The 20,309-nt window shown below is 44.8% G+C and overlaps 2 protein-coding genes across 2 annotated transcripts in view; one reads left to right on the top strand and one right to left on the bottom strand.

Moving 5' to 3' along the window:
- capn5b (calpain 5b) overlaps positions 1 to 18,251 on the top strand; it is a 34,383-nt gene extending 16,132 nt beyond the window's left edge. Inside the window, exons 4-13 of the mRNA XM_062407062.1 lie at positions 3,874 to 4,082; positions 4,392 to 4,584; positions 5,997 to 6,190; positions 7,829 to 7,906; positions 8,492 to 8,687; positions 8,774 to 8,896; positions 8,980 to 9,176; positions 9,713 to 9,834; positions 10,968 to 11,104; positions 11,855 to 18,251. Coding sequence (XP_062263046.1) covers positions 3,874 to 4,082; positions 4,392 to 4,584; positions 5,997 to 6,190; positions 7,829 to 7,906; positions 8,492 to 8,687; positions 8,774 to 8,896; positions 8,980 to 9,176; positions 9,713 to 9,834; positions 10,968 to 11,104; positions 11,855 to 12,037 — 1,632 coding nt within the window. The 3' untranslated portion in view covers positions 12,038 to 18,251. The remainder of the gene's footprint in view (positions 1 to 3,873; positions 4,083 to 4,391; positions 4,585 to 5,996; positions 6,191 to 7,828; positions 7,907 to 8,491; positions 8,688 to 8,773; positions 8,897 to 8,979; positions 9,177 to 9,712; positions 9,835 to 10,967; positions 11,105 to 11,854) is intronic.
- On the bottom strand, positions 1,182 to 1,874 carry ompb (olfactory marker protein b). The gene has a single exon (XM_062407061.1). It carries the CDS (start codon positions 1,815 to 1,817, stop codon positions 1,335 to 1,337), a length of 483 nt encoding a protein of 160 aa, XP_062263045.1. The 5' UTR covers positions 1,818 to 1,874; the 3' UTR covers positions 1,182 to 1,334.
- Positions 18,252 to 20,309: the final 2,058 nt, after the last annotated feature.

Below are 20,309 nucleotides of genomic sequence, written 5' to 3'. Positions count from 1 at the left end.
TTGTAGCTGTTGTTGTTGTCATTGTCTACCTTTTGTAGATCAGAATAGTTCAACTGCTCTTTGTGTGTAGAGTCGTTCTTTTGTTCATTCTCCTGTTGGCCTCCAGCTTCACTTCCTTTATAAATAATGGTCCAAACCTCTCGGGGACAGAGACTCGTCCCCAGTGAATCTGAGCGCTCGTCCTTCAAAACACTGTTAGTCTGTATTTGTCCATGATAATTACCTGCCAAACCAAAGCGCCTTTCATTTTGCTCGAGAGCTGTTGTATCTTCTCATTTTGGAAGCGTTAGATCGTTTTCATCTCTCAAGTCACAAAGTTCAAGACTTTATTTATTATCTCTTCATAATCAAATCAGGAGGAGGATTTCCCTCCAACCTGCTTCATTTGTTTGACTCTTGGTCCAAAGGTGACAAACGAGAGGACGCACATTAATGAGGAGACTCCATAATGATTTATATTCATGTTTCCAAGGCTGTCGGCAAAATCTATTTAATTGAGGCTCCTGAGAATGTGCAGCGTGAGACGTTTTGGTAAAAGGGAGATTCAGCCTCGGCAGATTTGAGGGTTCAGGTTGCAAAACAAAAAACAAAGAGGAGTCTAATACCTCTTGACGTCTTTGTTATTTTCCTTTCTCTCCCGTTTCATCTGACAAGCGTCTTCTCATTTCCAGTCACAGTTGCCGTTTTATCCCCTTTGGCGGGGGGGGGGGGGGGGGGGGGGGGAGGCTGGGAGATGAAATCCACATGCCTCCCCTCTCCTGTTTGCCAGGGTCACCGTGCAAGACGGAGATGGATGAGGCGACAGGAACCTGTTCCACCGTCCGCCGGGAAACGCTCACATACACACACAAACAAATACACACTGTCTCTATCCATTATCTCACTTGGGACTCATCCCCACCAAACCCGTCAGGGCCGGCCGTTTGTCAAATAGGAGGAGAGGGAGCATCAAAGTTTCAGCTAATATGCAAGCTCTAAGAGTCATCTGTGCGTGAGACATCGGTGAACAAAACACAGACACACTTTGTTTTGTTTGTTTGTTTTATTTGATTTATTTCGATTCATGCTGAGTATCAAAGACTAGAAAGGTAGAAAGGAACTCAGCTTGTGATCGGGAGGTTCAGCTCAAAGCTCACAGAAGCAGGTTTAATCTTTTCAAACGCAAAAGAAATAAGAAAAGTCTTGAGTTGTTATTGGATTTGAGATTTCATCATCTATACAAAAATACAGATTAAACCTGGAATTCACTTCTTCAACTAAAAGTCCACAAGCACAAAGTACAGCAGAAGAGTCTGTTGCAAGTATATGTCCAGGGTTTTAGGGATTTCACACTTTTAATTGTCCACTTTGAAGATGATGGAGCAGTCCAGAGTCTCTGGGCTGCAGCCTTCTGCGAACGCAAACAGGAAGTACATCGCTTTCCTTACCTTGGCGAGTTCTGCGATCCTCTCGCCAAACTCGGTGGAATCGGCCTCGTAGCACTGGACGGGCGCATCGCTGGCATCACCCGGCGACCTCCAGAAGACCCCCGCAGGCTCCAGCAGCTGACGTGTCATCAGGTGGGTGAGGTCAGGCGTCCAGAGCTGTGAGGTGGCCGTGATGGTGAGGCGTCCCACCGGCGGCAGCCGCACCGACCAATGTGAGAACCTGAGCGACTGTTTGGTGAAGTCCAGTCGGTACACGGCCTCGTTGGGTCGCAGCAGCCGCTCGCCATCCGGCCTCTTCTGGCCTCGCTGCTGCAGAGACTGAGCCCGCAGGCGCATCACCTCGGTGAGCTGGGTGTCCGGCCGGAAGGCCAGCTCCAACTCCGTGGACATGTCCGAGAGGTCGATGACTGTACGCGAGGCTGGGTTCAAATCGACAGCTACGTCCAAACGAAGGCGTCTTCCCTGTCCCTCTGTCCAGTAACTCACTCTCTGCTCCTGCCTGCAGCCGTTCACAGTCTGTGTGAGTGTCTCACATCGATGGAAGAGGAGGGAGGCGGAGAACATATGAGCAGAGGTGCTAAGCAACCAGGTCTGATGACATTTCAACCACAGCACAGGGTTTTCCTTCAGGGGCCTGGGCTGCTTACTGTTTGCTACACACTTGTTTGACTCAGGTGTTTGCCTAGTTACAGATTCCCTGACGCTAGTACAGGATGTGACTAGTGACAAGTACCTCTCTGATTACCAACATCCCAGAGGCTCGTGTGAGTGATGCTGTAAATGAGAACCTCAGAGCTGTTTTTTTTGGAACAGTAAGGTGGCCCTGTGTTTGCTGTTGTCTAGCAGGGGTATGAGACTTATTTCTGTACTTATACATAAACGTAGACATCAACAGACAGCAGGAGAAGCTGAGGTGGCTGCTTGTGTTTCCGGACTTGCCAGCCAGAGTTTAGTTGCTGCCTAGGGACACTGATTCCAGATGAAAACTGAGATCGAGTCTTTGCTGTGAGAGAGCAATCAGCAGCAGGATGGAGTGCAAGGAACAGTTCCTCTCGTAGGATCACAACATTATTTATAGAAGAAGAGGCTGTTGCTGCTTCAGAGTCGGAGTATGTAGACGCCAGATTCTCTCCATCAGCCGAGTGTCACCTCCTGCAGGGGGGGGGGGACCTTGACATCTCCAAGGACTCCCTCTGGAGCCGTGTCAGTCAGGTCACGTGTGGTGTCGCTCGCTGCATCATTTGCACTTTTTATTGCCTGACACGGAGGAGTCCAGGGCGCCCGCTCGGAGGGAGGCTCTGAGGTGAGGTCCTCTGGGTGAACACCGGGTCCCAGCGGGCTCAGGGGAGTGAAAGGCAATCACAACATGACACAGTGCAGGAAGTCACCGTTGCACTGGATGTTGTGGCTGCGCAGGATAGAACTCTGTGCACTCCTCAGGTATTGATTAAGAGAAACAAGGAGAGTTTATATCATAGACCGATCACTGGCCAATATAATCGGCTGATTCGAGGTGCTTAATAAGAGTTTTGCAAATTTGGCTGATTATATGGATATTGATACTTTAGCTTAATTAGGATGTTGAGTGAAGGACTTCTTTAATCAATAGAGGGTTTGATTTATGATGATGTCCTTGAGGTGCTGCTGCCGCTCTCTGAAGGGATTTGGACAAGCCTAGCCCATCGATAACATATTAGCCTTCCACTTCCCGATTTGAATACTTATCTTGCAGAGTAAATAATGTAGAAAACATGTGTAATATATATTTTACATTAAAATATACCTATTATTTACAGTTTTTTCAACAAAAAAAACATTGGCATTGGCTCCTATAAAGCCATTACAGATACATAACTTCTACTTATATTCTCTCTCTCTATGTGTTTATGTAAATACACAATGAGCAGAATCTGTAGAAGTCGTTTTAGTTTTAGAAGTAACATTAGGCCCGAAATAACTCTCCAGCAAATCTACTGATTAATACGTAATGAACAAAACTCCATACAGCTGCATTGACTTCTTTTGAATGATCCTGAGTGTTGTGACTTTCCTTCTCGTGTTTCTATCTTTGACAGGCGGTTGTTCATCGCTCTGTGTTTTATGGTCGTGCAAATTCGGAAACCTTTAAGTCCTCCGAGGCTTTACGTGAATTTGTTTTTTGCCCCCTGGATAATAGATGAGTGCAGCTCACAAAATGGAGTCTGAAACACACAAACACACACACACTAACACACACTGCAGTCAAACAGTTATTACCTCTCACCCATGTCCTATTACAGCAGGATTTATGAGCTAGCGAGCCAAGGTGATAAATTCGTCCCCTGATCCTAAATGCATCAGCAGCCTCAGTGAGGGTCTGTGGTCAACTCCACCTCGACGCTTTTCATTCCTCCCTCCTCTTCCTCCCCTTGTTACTCCAACCCCCCCTCCTCCCGCCCCCCCATAGGTCATCCCTGACTGGAAGGAGCAGGAGTGGGACACGGAGAAGCCAGAATCGTACGCCGGGATTTTCCACTTCCGCTTCTGGCGCTTTGGCGAGTGGGTGGACGTGTCGATCGACGACCGGCTACCGACGGTGGACAACCAGCTGGTCTACTGCCACTCCAACGACAGCAATGAGTTCTGGAGCGCCCTGGTGGAGAAGGCCTATGCCAAGTTAGTCGAGTCAAGTTAATGAGTAGACCTGTCTTTTTAAGGGCTTCAGATAATATGTTGCTATGCTTTGAGGGCTACAACTAACAAGTGGAACTTTACCGAATCAAAAGTGATGCCTTCAAATGTCTTGTTTGGTGCATAATCAAAAGATATTCAGTTGTCTGTGATATAAAACAGAGAAAACCAGGAAATTCTCACACTGGAGATCCTGCAAATATTCATATCATATTTAAAAAGGGACTTAATTATTAGTCAGTTAATTTTAGTTGCTGTATTAAATGTTTCCCACCTCTGGTCCTCTCCCTGCAGGGTGTATGGATGCTACGAGGCTTTGGACGGGGGAAACACAGCCGACGCTCTGGTGGACTTCACCGGGGGCGTCTCGGAGCCCGTGGACCTGCTGGAGGGTCAGATGGCGACGGACGAAGTCGCCCGTAACCAGCTGTTTGAACGAGTTCTCAAAGTCCACAACAGGGACGGCCTCATCAGCTGCTCCATCAGGGTGAGCAGAGAGACGCAGGGCAGATTCACTCTGATACAAGAAACCTCCACCTCGTGGTTGTACCTCAGGAAACTACAGGTTTCAACAAAGCTAGTCAGATAGATCAGTGGGGAATCACCTGCAGAGATATATTTAGGTATTTAAGATAATAAGTAAAAGCATTTTCCATTTTTTTCCAGTTTCCCGGCTGAATATCGGATAAACACTGGTCTTTTTAACTTCAACGTGTAAATTTGACATTAAAGCGTGATCACTTTTAATGCACCAGTTGAAATGATTTGTTTTTCAAGTTGAAGTCATGCTTCACTGTACTCTGAGTTCATTCAGCTCCTTCGCCGGGTTGAGACGACCTCGTCCGTCCTCGCCGCTGACTCCAGACACAAAGCTTTTGTGCATTCCATCCATTATTCCCTCAAACTGAGCTTCTGGATCTCGATTGAAATTAACCTTGTTTTTGATCAGCCCGGCTAATGGGGAACTGTCAGCAGGACGGAGCGCAGGCGAGATGGATGATGCTCACTTTTTAATGTTGAAGCAGTGTTTCCCATTAATTACTTAGACTATGGCAGCCTGTCAGAGACTCATTTGTCCCTGCACAGTTTCATAATGAAAGGAAAAAAACAATGTAACACACTCAAGTCCCCCTCGGATCAGGTCTCTGTTATTTTACTTCTGCCAAGGAGGTCAGGTTTTCACTTTGTGTGTCTGTTGATCAGCAGAACTGCTACTGGACAGATTACAATAAAACACCCCTCTCACTTACAACCGATTCTGAGTGAAGGACAAGTTCTTATGTGAGAGAGACAACTTCATTACAGGGCAACCATGAGGTCTGACTGTCTGTGTGGACGAGAAAAACTAAATGGATTAAAGCTCAAGCGAGCGAGCATACTGCAAATAGAGCTGCACAGTTATACTATTATAGTATGTTCGCTTCTTTTTGTTTCATTACGAGAGTGTGGTAGGACAATGTAGAGTATGGCGACCACCAATCTTAAAGGAAAGGAAACTTTGACGAGACAAGAGAGGTTATCAGCCGTGGAGAAGCTTCCTGCTACTTCAAGATAAAGTTAGGCTTGTCGGGTTTGGGCAGGTTTTCCCTGAGCTTCTCTCTGGGCTGAAGTTGTGGGCATGTAATTATTTTCACAAACAAAATGTTATCATAACCAAGCTAGTTATCCATTAATCTTTCATGCAGTAATAGTACAAATCTTCCAAAACCTCCCTGTGTATCATTTTCTGGGCATTAAACACCCTTAAATAATCAGTTTCGGTTCACACACAAAGTCAGATAGTGAGAGCATTTCCTCCAAACGTCCGCTTGTTATTTATTTCCCAGACGCCTGTACACCGGCCCCCCCTCTTGTTCATAACTTTAGTGATTCACGACAGCATCTCTCGTTGTTACCCAGGCCACCACGATCGAGGACATGGAGGCGAGGCTGGACTGCGGCCTGGTCAAAGGTCACGCGTACGCCGTGACCGATGTGCGGAAAGTGCGGCTGGGTCACGGACTGCTGGCCTTCTTCAAATCGGAGAAGCTGCAGATGATCCGCATGAGGAACCCGTGGGGGGAGAAGGAGTGGAGCGGCCCGTGGAGCGACAGGTGATTACAACACCGACACTGACGCACTCATCATCCACACGTTTTCAAGATGCTGTGGATCCATGTGAGGCAGATGTGCCATTAACCAGAGCAACAGATACAATGAGGTCGTCCTTTCACCGTTAACAAGTTCAGATATTTAATTTTTTAAATATCAAAACGCACTTGTCCTCCTTTGCCTCTGCTCCTTCTAAGAGGCTGCTTGTGATAAATAAGCAAACAACAAACGACTGGAAGAAAAAAAATCCATATTTAATGGCCACAGTGACGACGGGGGAAACTGCACAATAGGAAAATGTCATGTTGACAATGAAAAATGGAGATGCAATCAAGCTAATGGGCCACAGGGTGAACCAGAATAGCTGAATTCAGCCCAGTAGGAGTGTTGTTTGTCTGGAGAACACAAGTGAACCCTTCCGTAAGAGACAGGCCAAATCGGGGACATCCAACCCTTCAATCGAGACGTCTAAGTGGATCAAAACGACCGGTTTGCACAAGAGGCCGTTCAATCAGGTGGATTACGGCTCGTTTTGTCCCCGAGAACAGTGTGTTTCATTCTCTCATTCTCTCCTGCTGCCGTTCGCTTGTTAGTCGGTCGTCTCTCTGTCTGAGAATCGTCAGCCCCCCCGACTCGGTGACACAAACAGCGAGGTGGTGAGGCTGTGTCACAACACCGCCTGAATTATTGATAAGGCCCCCGAAAGACAGAAAGATGTTATTAAGGCAACGTGAGTCATCTCTCTTCTTTCTCAATCATCGACTCGCTCGCGCTGAATAATTTAGTCATGGTTTGATAAAAAGCTGTTACAGTAAATGGAGTCTGACAGACTGTTGAGACGTGGACGTTTGTCAGGGAATCATAAACACAAAGACATAAACACGGAGCTAATGCGTCCGGTAAATGCTCGTCCCCCCCCCCCCGAGCTGTGAAAGCAGAATGGACCTTGATGTTTCACATATTATTCACAGTAACAAACGCACACAGGTTGTTTGTGTTTCCCCGACAGACTCTTTGAACTTTATAGATCCCTTGTGGGACACAGACATGATTTATATATGTGAACCTGTAATTGAAAGATTATTATTTAAAGATTCACAGACATTTCACCAGATCGTCTAACTACTGTCTCTGGCCGGAGGATCAAGTGGAAATTCCGACAGTTGACTATTGGATTGACATTATTTACATGGATAGAATAAAAGATTCACTTTTTGATAAGATGATAATTATGCAAATGTATTCTGTTTTCTTTTATAAAGTGATTTGAGGATTCAGAAGGCACCATCCTACACCCTCTTTCTTTTATTTAGTATTTTCCATCACAAAAATAATAGTATTAAAAAGATAACTTCAAAAAGAAATACTCTATCAAGGTTTTTTTTGTATTGGTGGAATTAGTTGTATAATAATATTTCTTCTGTATTTTCCAAGATAACAAAATAAAAGAAATACAGTTTTTTTTAATAACAATCAAAATCAATATGAAATGATATTCGATCAGAAAACAATGATGCGCCCGATACTTAGACCTCAGGGGAAATTAGAAAGAAAAGCATCTTTAATAAAAAACCATGCTTCTGATCAAAGCCTGGTTTCTGTAAATAAAGCGTTTGCTCTCTTGTCTTTTGTCATCTCAGTTCGGAGGAGTGGAACAAAGTGAGCAAGAGCGAGAGGGAGAAGCTGGGAGTCACGGTGCAGGACGACGGCGAGTTCTGGTGAGAACCAAGTGTTCCTGACGGTTCTGTTGTTTCCTTCCCTCAAGCTGGTTATTAAGGTGTCGCTGGCATCAGCCGAGAGCGGGTTGAGATAAAAATGGAGAACAGAGTGAAACTAATCAAATCCACCTTTCAGCTCCTCTTAAGTTCAGTTATTAACATGTTACACCTGTTGTTTTTTAATCAGTAAAAAACCGAGGTGTTTAAAATACCATTTCTGGGTTTATATTGAAGTTATGTGACTATTTCTGATCAGTAAAACCAGTGTGATAGCTAATATTATCATTTAATGACGAGCTATTAACAGGTATCTTCCCAAAGCATCAAACTATACCTTGAAAGAGACTTTTGCACACTGTTATTACATTTATGAGGGAAACACTGAATGTTTATGTTGTGATTTTTATTGTTTATTTGTTTCCTTAAAATCTCCCGTGAGTAAGAAATCCCCATCTCACCCTTTCTTTTGTTTCTGGTTTCATTTCCTCTATTTGTACACCTGTTAAAGCTTCTTCTTCTCAAGCTTCTCCCCCTCCTCTCTCTCTCCGCTCGTGGCTCTCCTCTTCTTTTCCTGCCCTCCTGCAGGATGACGTTCGACGACTTCTGCCAGTACTTCACCGACTTGATCCTGTGTCGCCTCATCAACACGTCCTACTTGAGCATCCACAAAACCTGGGAGGAGGAGGTGATGAAGGGCTCCTGGACCCATCGCCAGGACCCCCTCCGCAACCGGTCCGGGGGCTGCATCAATCAGAAGGCCACCTTCCTGCAGAACCCTCAGGTTGGTTGTGGTGCTGATGTGAGGTGTGTGTGTGTGCGTCACAGAGAGACGTGTGATCTGTGATTTTCCTCTTTTCTTCTTTGCAGTATGTGTTCGATGTGAAGAAGGTGGAGGACGAGGTGTTGATCTGCTTACAGCAAAAAGAAAAGAGAGCAACACCCAAAGAGGGGAAAGGGGAGAACCTCGCCATCGGCTTCGATATTCACCGGGTACAAAAAACACCACTGACACATGCAAAGATCACAGACACCTCCAAAACACCTATCCATAGCGTGTGCCTTTCATCCTGCAGGTGGAGCTCAATCGGAAGTACCGTATGCACTCGGCCCAGCAGAAAGTAGCGGGCTCCATCTACATCAACTCGCGCTGCGTCTTCCTCAGGAAGGAGCTGAAGGAGGGCCGCTACGTCATCATCCCCACGACCTTTGACCCGGCGCAGCAGAGCGACTTCCTCCTGCGTGTCTTCACTGATGTGCCTTCAGACTGCAAGTAAATCTCTAAACTATCCTTTCATGTGTGTGTTTCCATCCCCCGGTGACTTCTCAAAGAGTCAGACGGCTCAACTGAAGCTGAAGCCCCGAGCGAGGTATAAGAGAAGGTTTTCTTTGACATGTCAGGATGAGGTCACGTTCTCCAGATCTTGCTTTGCTTTTACATTTCTCTCCAACGTTAAGCAAAAATAGTTAAATCTGTAGTTTGCATTTCAACGAGTCAACTGTGCTAATGTGTTTCTAAGGATTTGTTTATGTTAGTACAATTGATTTTTGTGTAGGAATCAATAACCTATGTTGTGTGTGTGTGTGGGGGTTCGGTCACTGCTCCCCTGTTTGGTCCAGACCTCCTGACTTTTCAGATTTAAAAAGTTCCACGACTTAGACCAACGGGGACAAAACGTGGTCTCAATCTGGATCAAACTGAGCCATGCTTGTGCTGATGTTGTTTCTCTTGTGTACTGTAGAAGATCAGTTTAAGCTTCCATCCGGTCACCGATCCTCTAACATACATGTGGTCCCTGTGCTTCCCAGAGAGCTGACCCTGGACGACCCTCCTCAGACGTGTTGGACGGGGATGTGCGGCTACCCTCAGCTGGTCACTCAGGTCCATGTACTGAACGCCGAGGGTCTGCAGGGGCCGGACTCCAACGGAGGTAGGAGCCGCGCACCGTCTCTGAACAGCTGTATCTTGGATCCTGTGATTTCATACATGTTGACAATCATGTTGTTGTGTTGTAAACTCCTGCACAGAGCTTCACTGCCTCAATCCTAGTAAGAAAAGACTCCTGAGCAAAGCACAAGGTACCACAGCGCCCTCTGCTGAAACTAACTGATAGATATTTAGTGTAGTTGTTGCCTGCAGTCACACAGTCCCGCTCCTTCAGTCTCTCACAGTGTGCACACGTGTCTGTGCGTTTTACAACTCACTCACCTTCAAAGCCACTATGTGTAGAATTTAACATTTGGTCAATGTGTTCTGATGTTTCAAGCTATAAAAAGATAACAGAATTCTGCTGTTAATTGGTGAAGTCAGAAGATTTCATATCCTCCACATAGTGGTTTTAATGTTTAGATCACTTGGAATGAACTGTGGAATTTAAATGTTTTTCATTGGTATCCATATAACAATTTAGAAATGCTCCTTACCTCTGAATTTAGTGGAATAAAAGTGCAGGAAAGTTACTAAACTAAATACATGTACAAATATCTCAAAATTGTACATAAGAAGCATATTTAAGTAAATGTATTTTCTTCTCCACTGGTGATCAGGATGTGAGTATATTACAAAAATAATTAACTCACTTAATTGACATCATGAAATACTGTATATGCATCGTCCAAAGCCCTAGTAAAAGTTCTTCTAATTATAAACAGAACTGTTTACTGAGCTAAATATGTTATAACTAAATTAGTCCTTTATTCAGCATCCTACTTAATTAAAAGTACTTTTAAATATTCATATTATCAGCAACATTAACTGAAGTTATTAAAAGTAAAGCCACTTTTCCCTCTGTATTTATTACGTACAAATATGACATTATTACACTGATGAATCTATTTAATTCAATTATATTATAATCACATTCCTGCTGTTGCTGATTGAGGTGTAGCTAGTTTAAAATATGTATATTATGAAGTGATATCAATTTGAAATTAATCAATAATGTCATAAATCACAAGTTCTTTACCGTTTCAAACTGTATAATCTGGGATTAACCAAATAGATGTGATCAGTGTCATTCATCAGCACAGGGTTTTGATTTAAAGATCTTTTATTTCCCTTCAGCTGTGGATCCGTACGTGATCATCACCTGTGAGGGGGAGAGGGTTCGTTCTCCGGTTCACAAGGACACACGGTGCCCGAACTTCGACATCAAAGGCCTGTTCTACCGCAAGAAACCTAAAGATGGCATCCACATCGAGGTGAGCCCCCCCCCCCCCAGCAGACATTACATGACCAAACGCCAACAGCTCCACGTTCATGAGGGATGCAACCAGAGTGTATCAGCTCCTTGTGTGACTGTTTGTTCTCGTGCATCAAACACAATCAGGTTTTTATTGTGCTGCTGGGCGTCCACGTCACTTGCATTCATCTCCATTAGAGTCGAGCCGCTGAGGATATTCACTGAACATCCGTAACCGATCAAATACAGGCTCAATATCAGGGGATATCATGTGTGGAAGTACTTGTTAGGGAATCGTTCCTGGCGCTGTGGTATTAAATTCACTCAATCAGACGTGTGAAATCGTCTGGTGAAAGGAGACGGACGTGGTCACGCTCTGCAGGTCGGTTCTGTCTCGTAATACAGACGCACAGATCTTATTTTTGTCATGACACCAGCTTATTTCAAATTTAAAATCTTTAAACTCGTATCTTGGACTGATAAGGAGATATTGAAGATGTGGAAGCTGTAGTGATATTTATATTATGACCTTTAACACAGATGCACCACGATGTTCATGCTCCTCTGACATTTTCTTTGAATGTTAGACAGTTGGTATTTTCTCCACATCTTCTCCAAATCTCTACATTCTTCTTCCTTCTATCGGGTCATAATTCCTGTCCCCTGCATATTTTCTCATCTACTTCCCTTCCTCCCTTCTCTCTCCTCCTTTCCCCACCTTCCCTTTCCTGACCTCCGCCTCCCCCCCTCCCCCCGTGCTGGCCAACAGATCTACAACAAGAACATGATCGTGGACACCTTCCTGGGTCAGGTCATCATGTTCAGCGACCCCAACGAGCGGCAGGAGCAGCACACGCTTCACCTCCGCGACAAGGGCAACCGGCAGGACAACGACCTCCCGGGCACGCTCACCGTGCGCCTCATCACCTCCACCACGCTCATCAGCATCTGACGAGCTCCTTCACAGCGACTGTAACGATCCCTGTCACCGTTCATCCTCCGAGCCGTCGTGGGAGCTCACTGTGCCGCTTGCGCTCTCTTTGTTTCTCTTATAGTTCCCCCTCCCCCTCCCTGTTTTCTTCTTACAAGTGTTTTTTTAAAGGCTCAAACTTTTATCTGCAAATGGAAGGCGTCCATATCTGTGGGTTTGAACACATTCCTGCCAAAAACTGTCATTTATTTAGGGTTCGCCAGAAACTCCATCAAAGTCTGAGCTACAGATTTTTCCAGACAAGGCCTTTGTTGTCCTGACGTGTTCAGTTAATCCGTCTGACTCTAATCTACAAATCTATCTTTTCCTTTCGCCTCAACACTCACGATGCACATTAGATACACATATGCAGACGTTTCTGCACTCGCCATGCATGTGCCAATGTTTCCAAGGGCTATGCATTGCCTTAAGGCTGAGTCTCTCCAGCTTGAGGAGATCTGAGGGGGGGTTGTGTTACATGCTCCCGTACCTTCTCCATCGGCTTTCCCTCCGTGGTAGCACAGCCTCCATTTGTGACTCTGCATCTGTCCCACCTCTGTCCTCTTGGTTGTGATGTCTGTCTCTGCTATATTAACATATAATGTATACTCTTTTATATCCGTGTGATGAGCCCCTCCACCCCCCACCCCCCGTCATCCCACCCAGACACCTCAAGACTCCTCCAGTTTGCTGGTGCCTTGGAAAGCATGCAGCTCTGTCTGTCCCCTTTTTCTACCGTGGACTTTTACAAACGAAAGCCACCAGCAGCTACTCTCTCCCTCGACTCAGAGCTTTTCTGTGTTTTGTTTTTTCTTTTGCAAACGTGCTCATGTGTGAAATCTTGCCTCCCCGTCTTCCATCGCTAGCACCGTCCCAAACTCCCCGAGACGCTTTCTGCCGGCTGCTATGGACGATCTTCAAACTGCATGACTTTGAAAAAAAAAGGGAAGAAAACTAATCTCTGCCTGTGCTGCACATGTCGTCAGTCGTAGCTTAGCAGCCGGTGCTTGTGGTCTTGCTAGCTGTCCTCCTTTGACCCCCCCGAACCCGTCCCATGTGTTCCCGGTTCCGCGGAGTGCAAAGATTCATCCTGACATAAATCAAGTGCTTTATGGGACCAAAGATGAGCCGGGCCCTTTGCTCCCCCAGTCCCTTTCGAACCGGCCTGGCCCGGCCCAGCCTGGCCCGGCCTGGCCCAAGCCTACCACCGCCCCCTGTGCCACATCATCTCTTAATGGCAACACCACTGCCTGACGCTTCCTCTGACTTGAGAGTCTGTTGGCTTGGGCCAAGTACTCACGCCACGAGACCCTGAGACACAGCAGCTATGCTTCTGCTGTCGGCACAGAACAGGGGTGAGTGTCTGTGTGTGTGTGTGTGTGTGTGTGTGTGTGTGTGTGTGTGTATGTGTGTGTTTGAGAGAGTGTGTACTTGCTTTTATATCCCAGTGAGGACCGTAAACTGGATACACACCCACCAGTGGGGACAGAATTGGGATCTCCTCTGATCCAGACTGCCGCTGAGGGTTAACACCTAGTTTGGGGGTGAGGGTTACACAAAGTTGTTACCACAGGGATACTGGAACAAATGTGTGTGTGTGTGTGTGTGTGTGTGTGTGTGTGTGTGTGTGTGTGTGTGTGTGTGTCCTGCTGATTTCAGTGTTTTCCTAAAGAGGAGTGCTTGGATGAATGTATTTCTGTTAATCCACGTTATACCGGGAAGAAAACTATTTCTAAGGAAAGGTGTGAACTCAAAGGAAAAGAGCCCTTTAGGCGAAACACACACCTTTGCACTTTATTTAGTTTTAATTGGGGTATGAAGCCCCCTGAAGGATGAAGAGGAAGAGGAAGAGGAGGAGGAGGAGGGGGGGGGGGATCGGAGGAGACGTCCTGCCAAACAACCTGTGCCATTGCCTCGGTCCTGGCTTCGCCTCCGCTGCAGGACATCAGCGTCGGACACGGGAAAAACTGTTCGATACCTTTCAAAGGGATTTTCAGATCAGATGGCTTTTTGCATATTGAACCAGCGATGGAATAATCGATCTCTGATGAACCATCGCATTTCTTTTCATATGTCACGTTTCCATCGGGTTTGACCTTTGAGCACCTTTTTTGCGTAAAGGGGCCCAGACTGAAAATCTACACCCGACATCTTTGCTTTTCTTTTCCCAAACAAGTGCAATATCACTGCATTGAGTTTTTTGAATTCATTTAATGTCTTTTTCTTGTTTTCATATCCACAATTAAAAATGTTTAATGTCATTGGAGACATTTTCTTTGAATGTATGACAGTTAGTGCACTAATCTCTCAAACTACCAACTTGTTTGTTCTTCTTTTCTTTCTTTTTTAAATCAGCGCCTTTTTCCATTACTTGAACTGTCTCTCGTGACATTTAATTGATCACACTCCTTTGTTCTGTACAGCATCTCTGTAAATGTGTCTTGCATGGGTTCTTTTCCAGTATGTTCATGGCCTTGTTGTTGTACTGTTCAATTGTTAATATATACATATATATATATATATTTATTCTCTTTGGAAATGCTAGATTTGATCAGTCAGCATGTCTACAGGAACGCACCTGATGTTAGCGTCAGTCCGACCATATCAAGCGGTGTGAAGCACTTAGCCTTTGTCTCGTAACACAGTGATTATATTCATAACAGCCTGAGCATCTGCGAACATTAACAGCAGTTGTTTGACGACTATTTAGGTGCTATTTACCCTCTCTGCTCTTTTACGTTGTTTTTACGATGAGTTCGGCTGGACAGACACTGTGTGAATTTAGAAATGTTCTCGCTCTGTAAAGAGAGAAGTCGTTTGCGATGGAAATCAAACGCTCACGATTTATCTGTTCTCGTTGTACGGTCGGCTACTACTCACACTTTACATTCCCGTGAGCCCCTCTGGACCAGTCTGGCTCCTGGTTCCTCAAAGCTAACGAGGCAGAAACACGCTAACTTTCCCAATGTGTGCGACTTTCTGTGCAGAACCTTTAGAAGAGGCCCCCCTTATATTTCCCTCTGGTATGTTGGTGGTGATGTGACGAGGACAGAAACATCAAGCCAGCTGGTGTGCTGCTGCTCTGCTCCACCAGGCGGACCCTCCATGGTTTCTGTCCTACGACCAGTCGTGTAACTGGTTTCACTGTCACTGGATTTTGCGCAGGCGCATTGAGGAAGAGAAAGACTTTCATGACTCTGCTTCAAGTTTGCAAAAGCCTGAAGACGACCAACCAACCACGATCATCAGTTTGGAGCATCTGTTCGCTTCTCGCCTCACTTTGTATTTCACTGGGTTTCGTTAACCTGCAGACAGCCAGTGTTAGAAGCTGTTGTGGCGAGCACTGCGAAGTTAGACACGGTTCAAGTTGGAGCTTGTGTCTGGACAGCTGCTGGTTTTTTATCCACAGACCAGGTGGGAAAAGAGAGAAACCATTGTCCCTCCCTCATTCAGTACCTGCTGCTCAAGGCCTGGTGCACCAGTGAGGTTTATTCTTTAACCAGTCGACTTTAGTTCCGAACCCAAAGCAAAAACGGTCGAGGAAAATAAGCACCTGCTCAGTCTGTGCTTCTATTTGTTCAGTTTGCCAAAAATCGGGTCCATATCTATCTTCATCGATATATCTGATGAGGATCCGGTTAAAAAAGTGTTCAGAGGATGAATCTTAAAGGATCCCCTAACCTCTGTCTTCAGTGCCACCTGCAGGTTGATGTGTGTAATTCCATCAACTATTAGAAGGTTTGGCAGGAAATGTGTGACGTTCATGAATTGTTTTCTCTTTTTTTTGTCATCAGTTCAAAATTAGTATTTGGTTAATGAACAAGTTGTGCGGATGTGGCACACAACACAAAAACTACGAATACACAACCTGACAGTTTTGACACGTGGGAGTGTTTGAGACAATAAGAGTGAGGCGCTGCAGTAACGATGGAGAGGTGCCAGTGCCAAAAAGACGAACCCGTCTAGTGTGAAGAGACGCTGTGAGGACGTACCTGAGGGACAAATGTAGGACCGGTCCAATTAACCTCTGGGGGGGGTTTGTACCTCGTTTGTTCTCCACTGTGTGTCCTGCTCTGCTTTTTGTCTTTTTTATCTCTGGAGTGATTTTCTCTGCGTTTGCCATGGTTTCTCATTGATCATGGTCCATTGCCAAAAGTGTCATGGCTTCCACTGTTAACCACCACACACACAGACACACACACTCACACACTCCAGCTACTAGACATACCAGTGCACGGACCTTCACTGGCTTTTTTGACAGTTGCTATAAAGCAGTTGCATCACTTCTCTGTGTGTGTATTTATATTTTCCGCCAAAGCTGGTTTTAAGTACACAGGAGCTTTTCGGGAGGAAGCTCAGCCGCTTTGTACGAATCCAAAAATGCCAGTGCATGTAGCAAAACCCGCTTTGAATCTGCTCGCACCATCTCAGAATATATATATTTTTGGTTTCTTCTGGGGTGTTGTTAAAACAAAAGAAACATAACCTGCTGTTGCTACTTTGATAAACATACTGCGTGGAGTACGAGGCTTGTGTGGCACACGTGCATGCATTCACACATTTTGTATTCAGTAACTTGCAGTATACAGTATGTGTATAAAAGTAGCAGTATTTTGAACTTATCAGTTGTTATTATGGGATCCAGGAGTTTATGGACGCTTCACAGTACATTCTGGACATTGATCTCGAGAGGGAGATGTTCTCGCTCGCTACCTCCAGTGATCGGTGAGAATACTTAGAGGAATCATGTCAATTATGTATTTTGTTCCCATGATGCCTTGCTGAACTTATGAGTACGACCTCGGGTGAAACCTTTATCTGCTACTGACGTCTTCTCTTCTTGGGAGATTTAAGGGAAATAAATTGGAAACCTGTCGCACCTTAAAGGAAACATTCATTCAACATTGTTTAGGATAATTGCTTTCTGGCCAAAGTCTTTTCTCTTCATATCTTGTGTGGTTAAAATTAAGTTTCAGCTCAGCTTGGACTTGTTGATGTGCCAAGTGAAGCACTGAACTTTTTCTACAAATGAGGTTAGCTTAGCATTAGCAAAGGGATGCTGTAATAGTAGATAAACCTTTATCGATCCTCATAGGGGAAAAATGCAGGAATTACACAGCCAAAGTACAGAATCAATACAGATAAAAAAAACAAGAAAAGAAAACAATAAGAAACAAACACAGCCGGGATGTTCTGTTCCCCCCGGTCGATATAATCCACTCAACTATTATATGAACTCAACAGAGAAGACAAACACAAGCTTTATTTTTCAGTTCCTTTAAAACAAAACTTAAGGGTATACAACCCACTTCAAATTCTGTCCTGATGTGTCACCGTTTTAAAGTCGTATATCTGTGTTTTTAATAAACACTGACGGCCTTTAAAGGTATATTTTGTAATTGTTAAATCCTTCCATCCCTTTATCCAACAAGTTTATCAGCTTCTCCAGGTGCAGGTTGTGTTTCAGGCTGTTTGTCCTCACATTGGTTTCCCCAGAATCTCTCTGAATAGTGACGACACGTGTAGCGTAGCATCGGTTCAGTGAAAGCATCAACTACAAATCACGCCCCCCCCCCAAAAAAAACTCACACAAGGGATCACGGGACAAGGAACAGAAGTAAATTTCTCCGATTATTTTTTCCACCACTTTCAGAATGATGACATGATCCCACAGCCTCGTCCACGTGGGCGACCACGTTCAAACTCGTTCGGCTTTGTGTGAAGCGATGGTGTCACGTAGACATTTCTATCTGAGACTGAGTCTTGTCCACTCAAGGAATGAGCTTGTGATTCTTCTTGTATTTTTCTGCTGATGTTTATTAACAGGAAACTCGATTACCTTCTGCATGGTGACACTTCTAGAGGATGCTACGGTCTTTATAACAAGTTAAGATGACTTTTATCAGTATTTTATAACCTTGTTAATTTTATATATCCACTTTACCTTGCGTTCCGAACTGGGATGATTACTGATAGCTACGTATGGGAAAGCCGTGCTGTGTGTTCTGTACTGTGAGCTTGTCCGTGTGTTACTTTTTAGCGTGAGCTTTAACTTTTTCGTTTTTTCTCGATGCGCGTTCGCTGAGTTTCGGTTTTACTCGTTTACACTGTGGTTATTTTATAGCTACAATCTGAAATTATTATAATTTTTTCTTTTGTATTTAATGTCAACTTGTGGCATGAATTTGAAATAAAAATGGGAAAACCTATTTCCGGAGTTTGTCATCATTGTATGAAAGTGAGCATGAACTTTTTTAGGATGTGGAAAGAAGAAAAGACGATTATTCTGCTACTGGATATACTGTGTACATGGTTTGTCTTAATGGCTTTTCAATGGGAACACTGGCGAACCATATTGTACCTTCCCTCTAAGTTTTTGATCCAGGAACTTTTTGTTACTCAGAATAACCTTATCCATTATATATGAATGTAATTAGAAGACAGATTTAAAATGTGTATTTGAGTTAAAGAGCATCAGCAGCAGCTCTGTGAAGACACAAATTCTTATTGTTATTATGTTGGTGGCGCCTGGTGACGGATCTGTGCCGATATCCACGCTGCACTGAGCGGATTAGTGCCGTACCATAAGTTCACATTTGCTGAACTTTGACCTGAGCTGCGTTGACCTTCTGAACCTTTCACTGTTGACCAATGTGTGAACTGAAGCATGGGGGGGGGGGGGGGGGGGGCGTGAAGTGTCATTCTTAAATATCCAGAACCGACCAATAAGGCTAAAACCACGATGTAAATGACGCTGTTGGAATTCATGTCGAATTGGAAGCTCTAGGGGGATGTTGTGGTTTTTTCTCTGTTGTTTTTTTACATTTGAAGAACTGGTCACCATTGACTTCACCCCCCACCTCTGTCGTCATAGTGGTGAGCAGATAAAGAGTGAACCTAAAATTCTTCGGGTGAACTATCCCTTTAATTTCCGTGAATTGACCCCTGTACACTCACTCGGCTCTCGGCAGCTCCGTCCACATCCTGACCTCCCTCCTCACCTCCCAGCTGGTCTCTGTATCTGCCACCAACAGGCTCCACCTCCCAGCTAATCAGGATCAGCAGCCATGAATGAGACACAGCGGAGAGAGTCTGGAGAGTCCCGTCACTGACCCAGACATCAAGCTGTAACCGGGCCCGCTAACGCTCGACCAGGGACAGGAGGCCCCGGGACCCTCGGGAGGAACGGAGAACAGGTGAAAGCAGAGGGAAATAGTTTTTATTTTTCTAAAAGGAAAGGAGGAGCGGCAGGACCACAGAGAGACGTAGTTCAATTCCTCCTCCAGCTTCCTCTGCAGCATCTCGATCAACTGTCCTGTCAACCTCTGGGGCCAGCTCCCGACCTTCCCACTCAACACAAGGGCCAAAGGTGACGGGCGAGGAGGAAGCGGGGCCCTCACAGAATGCACTGAGGGGTAAGTGGAGCAGGTGAACGTGGGTCGAGGCCGAGGGCTTAACCTGCTTCCAGGCCACAGTGCTGCTGCTGCTCTGCTGTAGCTTTAGGCCAAAGCCTCTTACTGCTCACTTTGTCCTGTGCCAGCACTTAAAGGAGCCGTTGTGTAGCCGTCCAGTGAGTTGTGATGTGTGTGCTGCATAAAACCGGAACGTTCTTACTTCCAATTTAGATTCCATTAGAGGTTTGTTACTCGTCAGGTAAAGGGACAGTTTAAGTGTCTGTGTGATGAGAATCACTTCAGGCGGAGGAATAACGGCTCCGACAAACACAACGAGAGTCTCATAATTCTGCTTTTAAAAGTGGTTAGAAAGGATTTATGAACGTGAATGTGATGAGACTCCATAAAACCTAAATCAGGCAAGATCATTTTAAAGCATCTTTACCAAAAAACAGAATCTTAACTTTAGCACAGCTGCAACTCGTAATAACAGTTATTCTGATTTATCTTTTCTGAACAATTGATTAATGTATGAAATGGCAAAAGGTTTTTTTCAAAAAAAGCTGAAGATAGGATTCCAGCAGAGGACCAAATGTACTTTTGCCATTTGTGCTTTTAAAATCACAGATTCATGCGTTTAAGAGGTAATCTTCTGTCAATTTGAAAGTTGTATCACCTCTAAACTCATTCACTAACTTAAAAGCAGCTTTTTGAACATTAGATTTATTTTAAAGCTTCATAAAAAGACAAATAAATGGACCTGAACATTTCAAGAAGGGGTTAAACTGCTGTTTTAAGTATTAATTGTTCACGTTCATAATGAAAAATACATGGAAATGCCTCTCAGCGGTTTCACAGGA

This window comes from Platichthys flesus, chromosome 15, assembly GCF_949316205.1.
Source record: "Platichthys flesus chromosome 15, fPlaFle2.1, whole genome shotgun sequence".
Lineage (NCBI taxonomy): Eukaryota > Metazoa > Chordata > Actinopteri > Pleuronectiformes > Pleuronectidae > Platichthys > Platichthys flesus.
The sequence above is the reverse complement of the archived record's forward strand: the minus strand, read 5'-3'. Positions and strand labels throughout refer to the sequence as shown.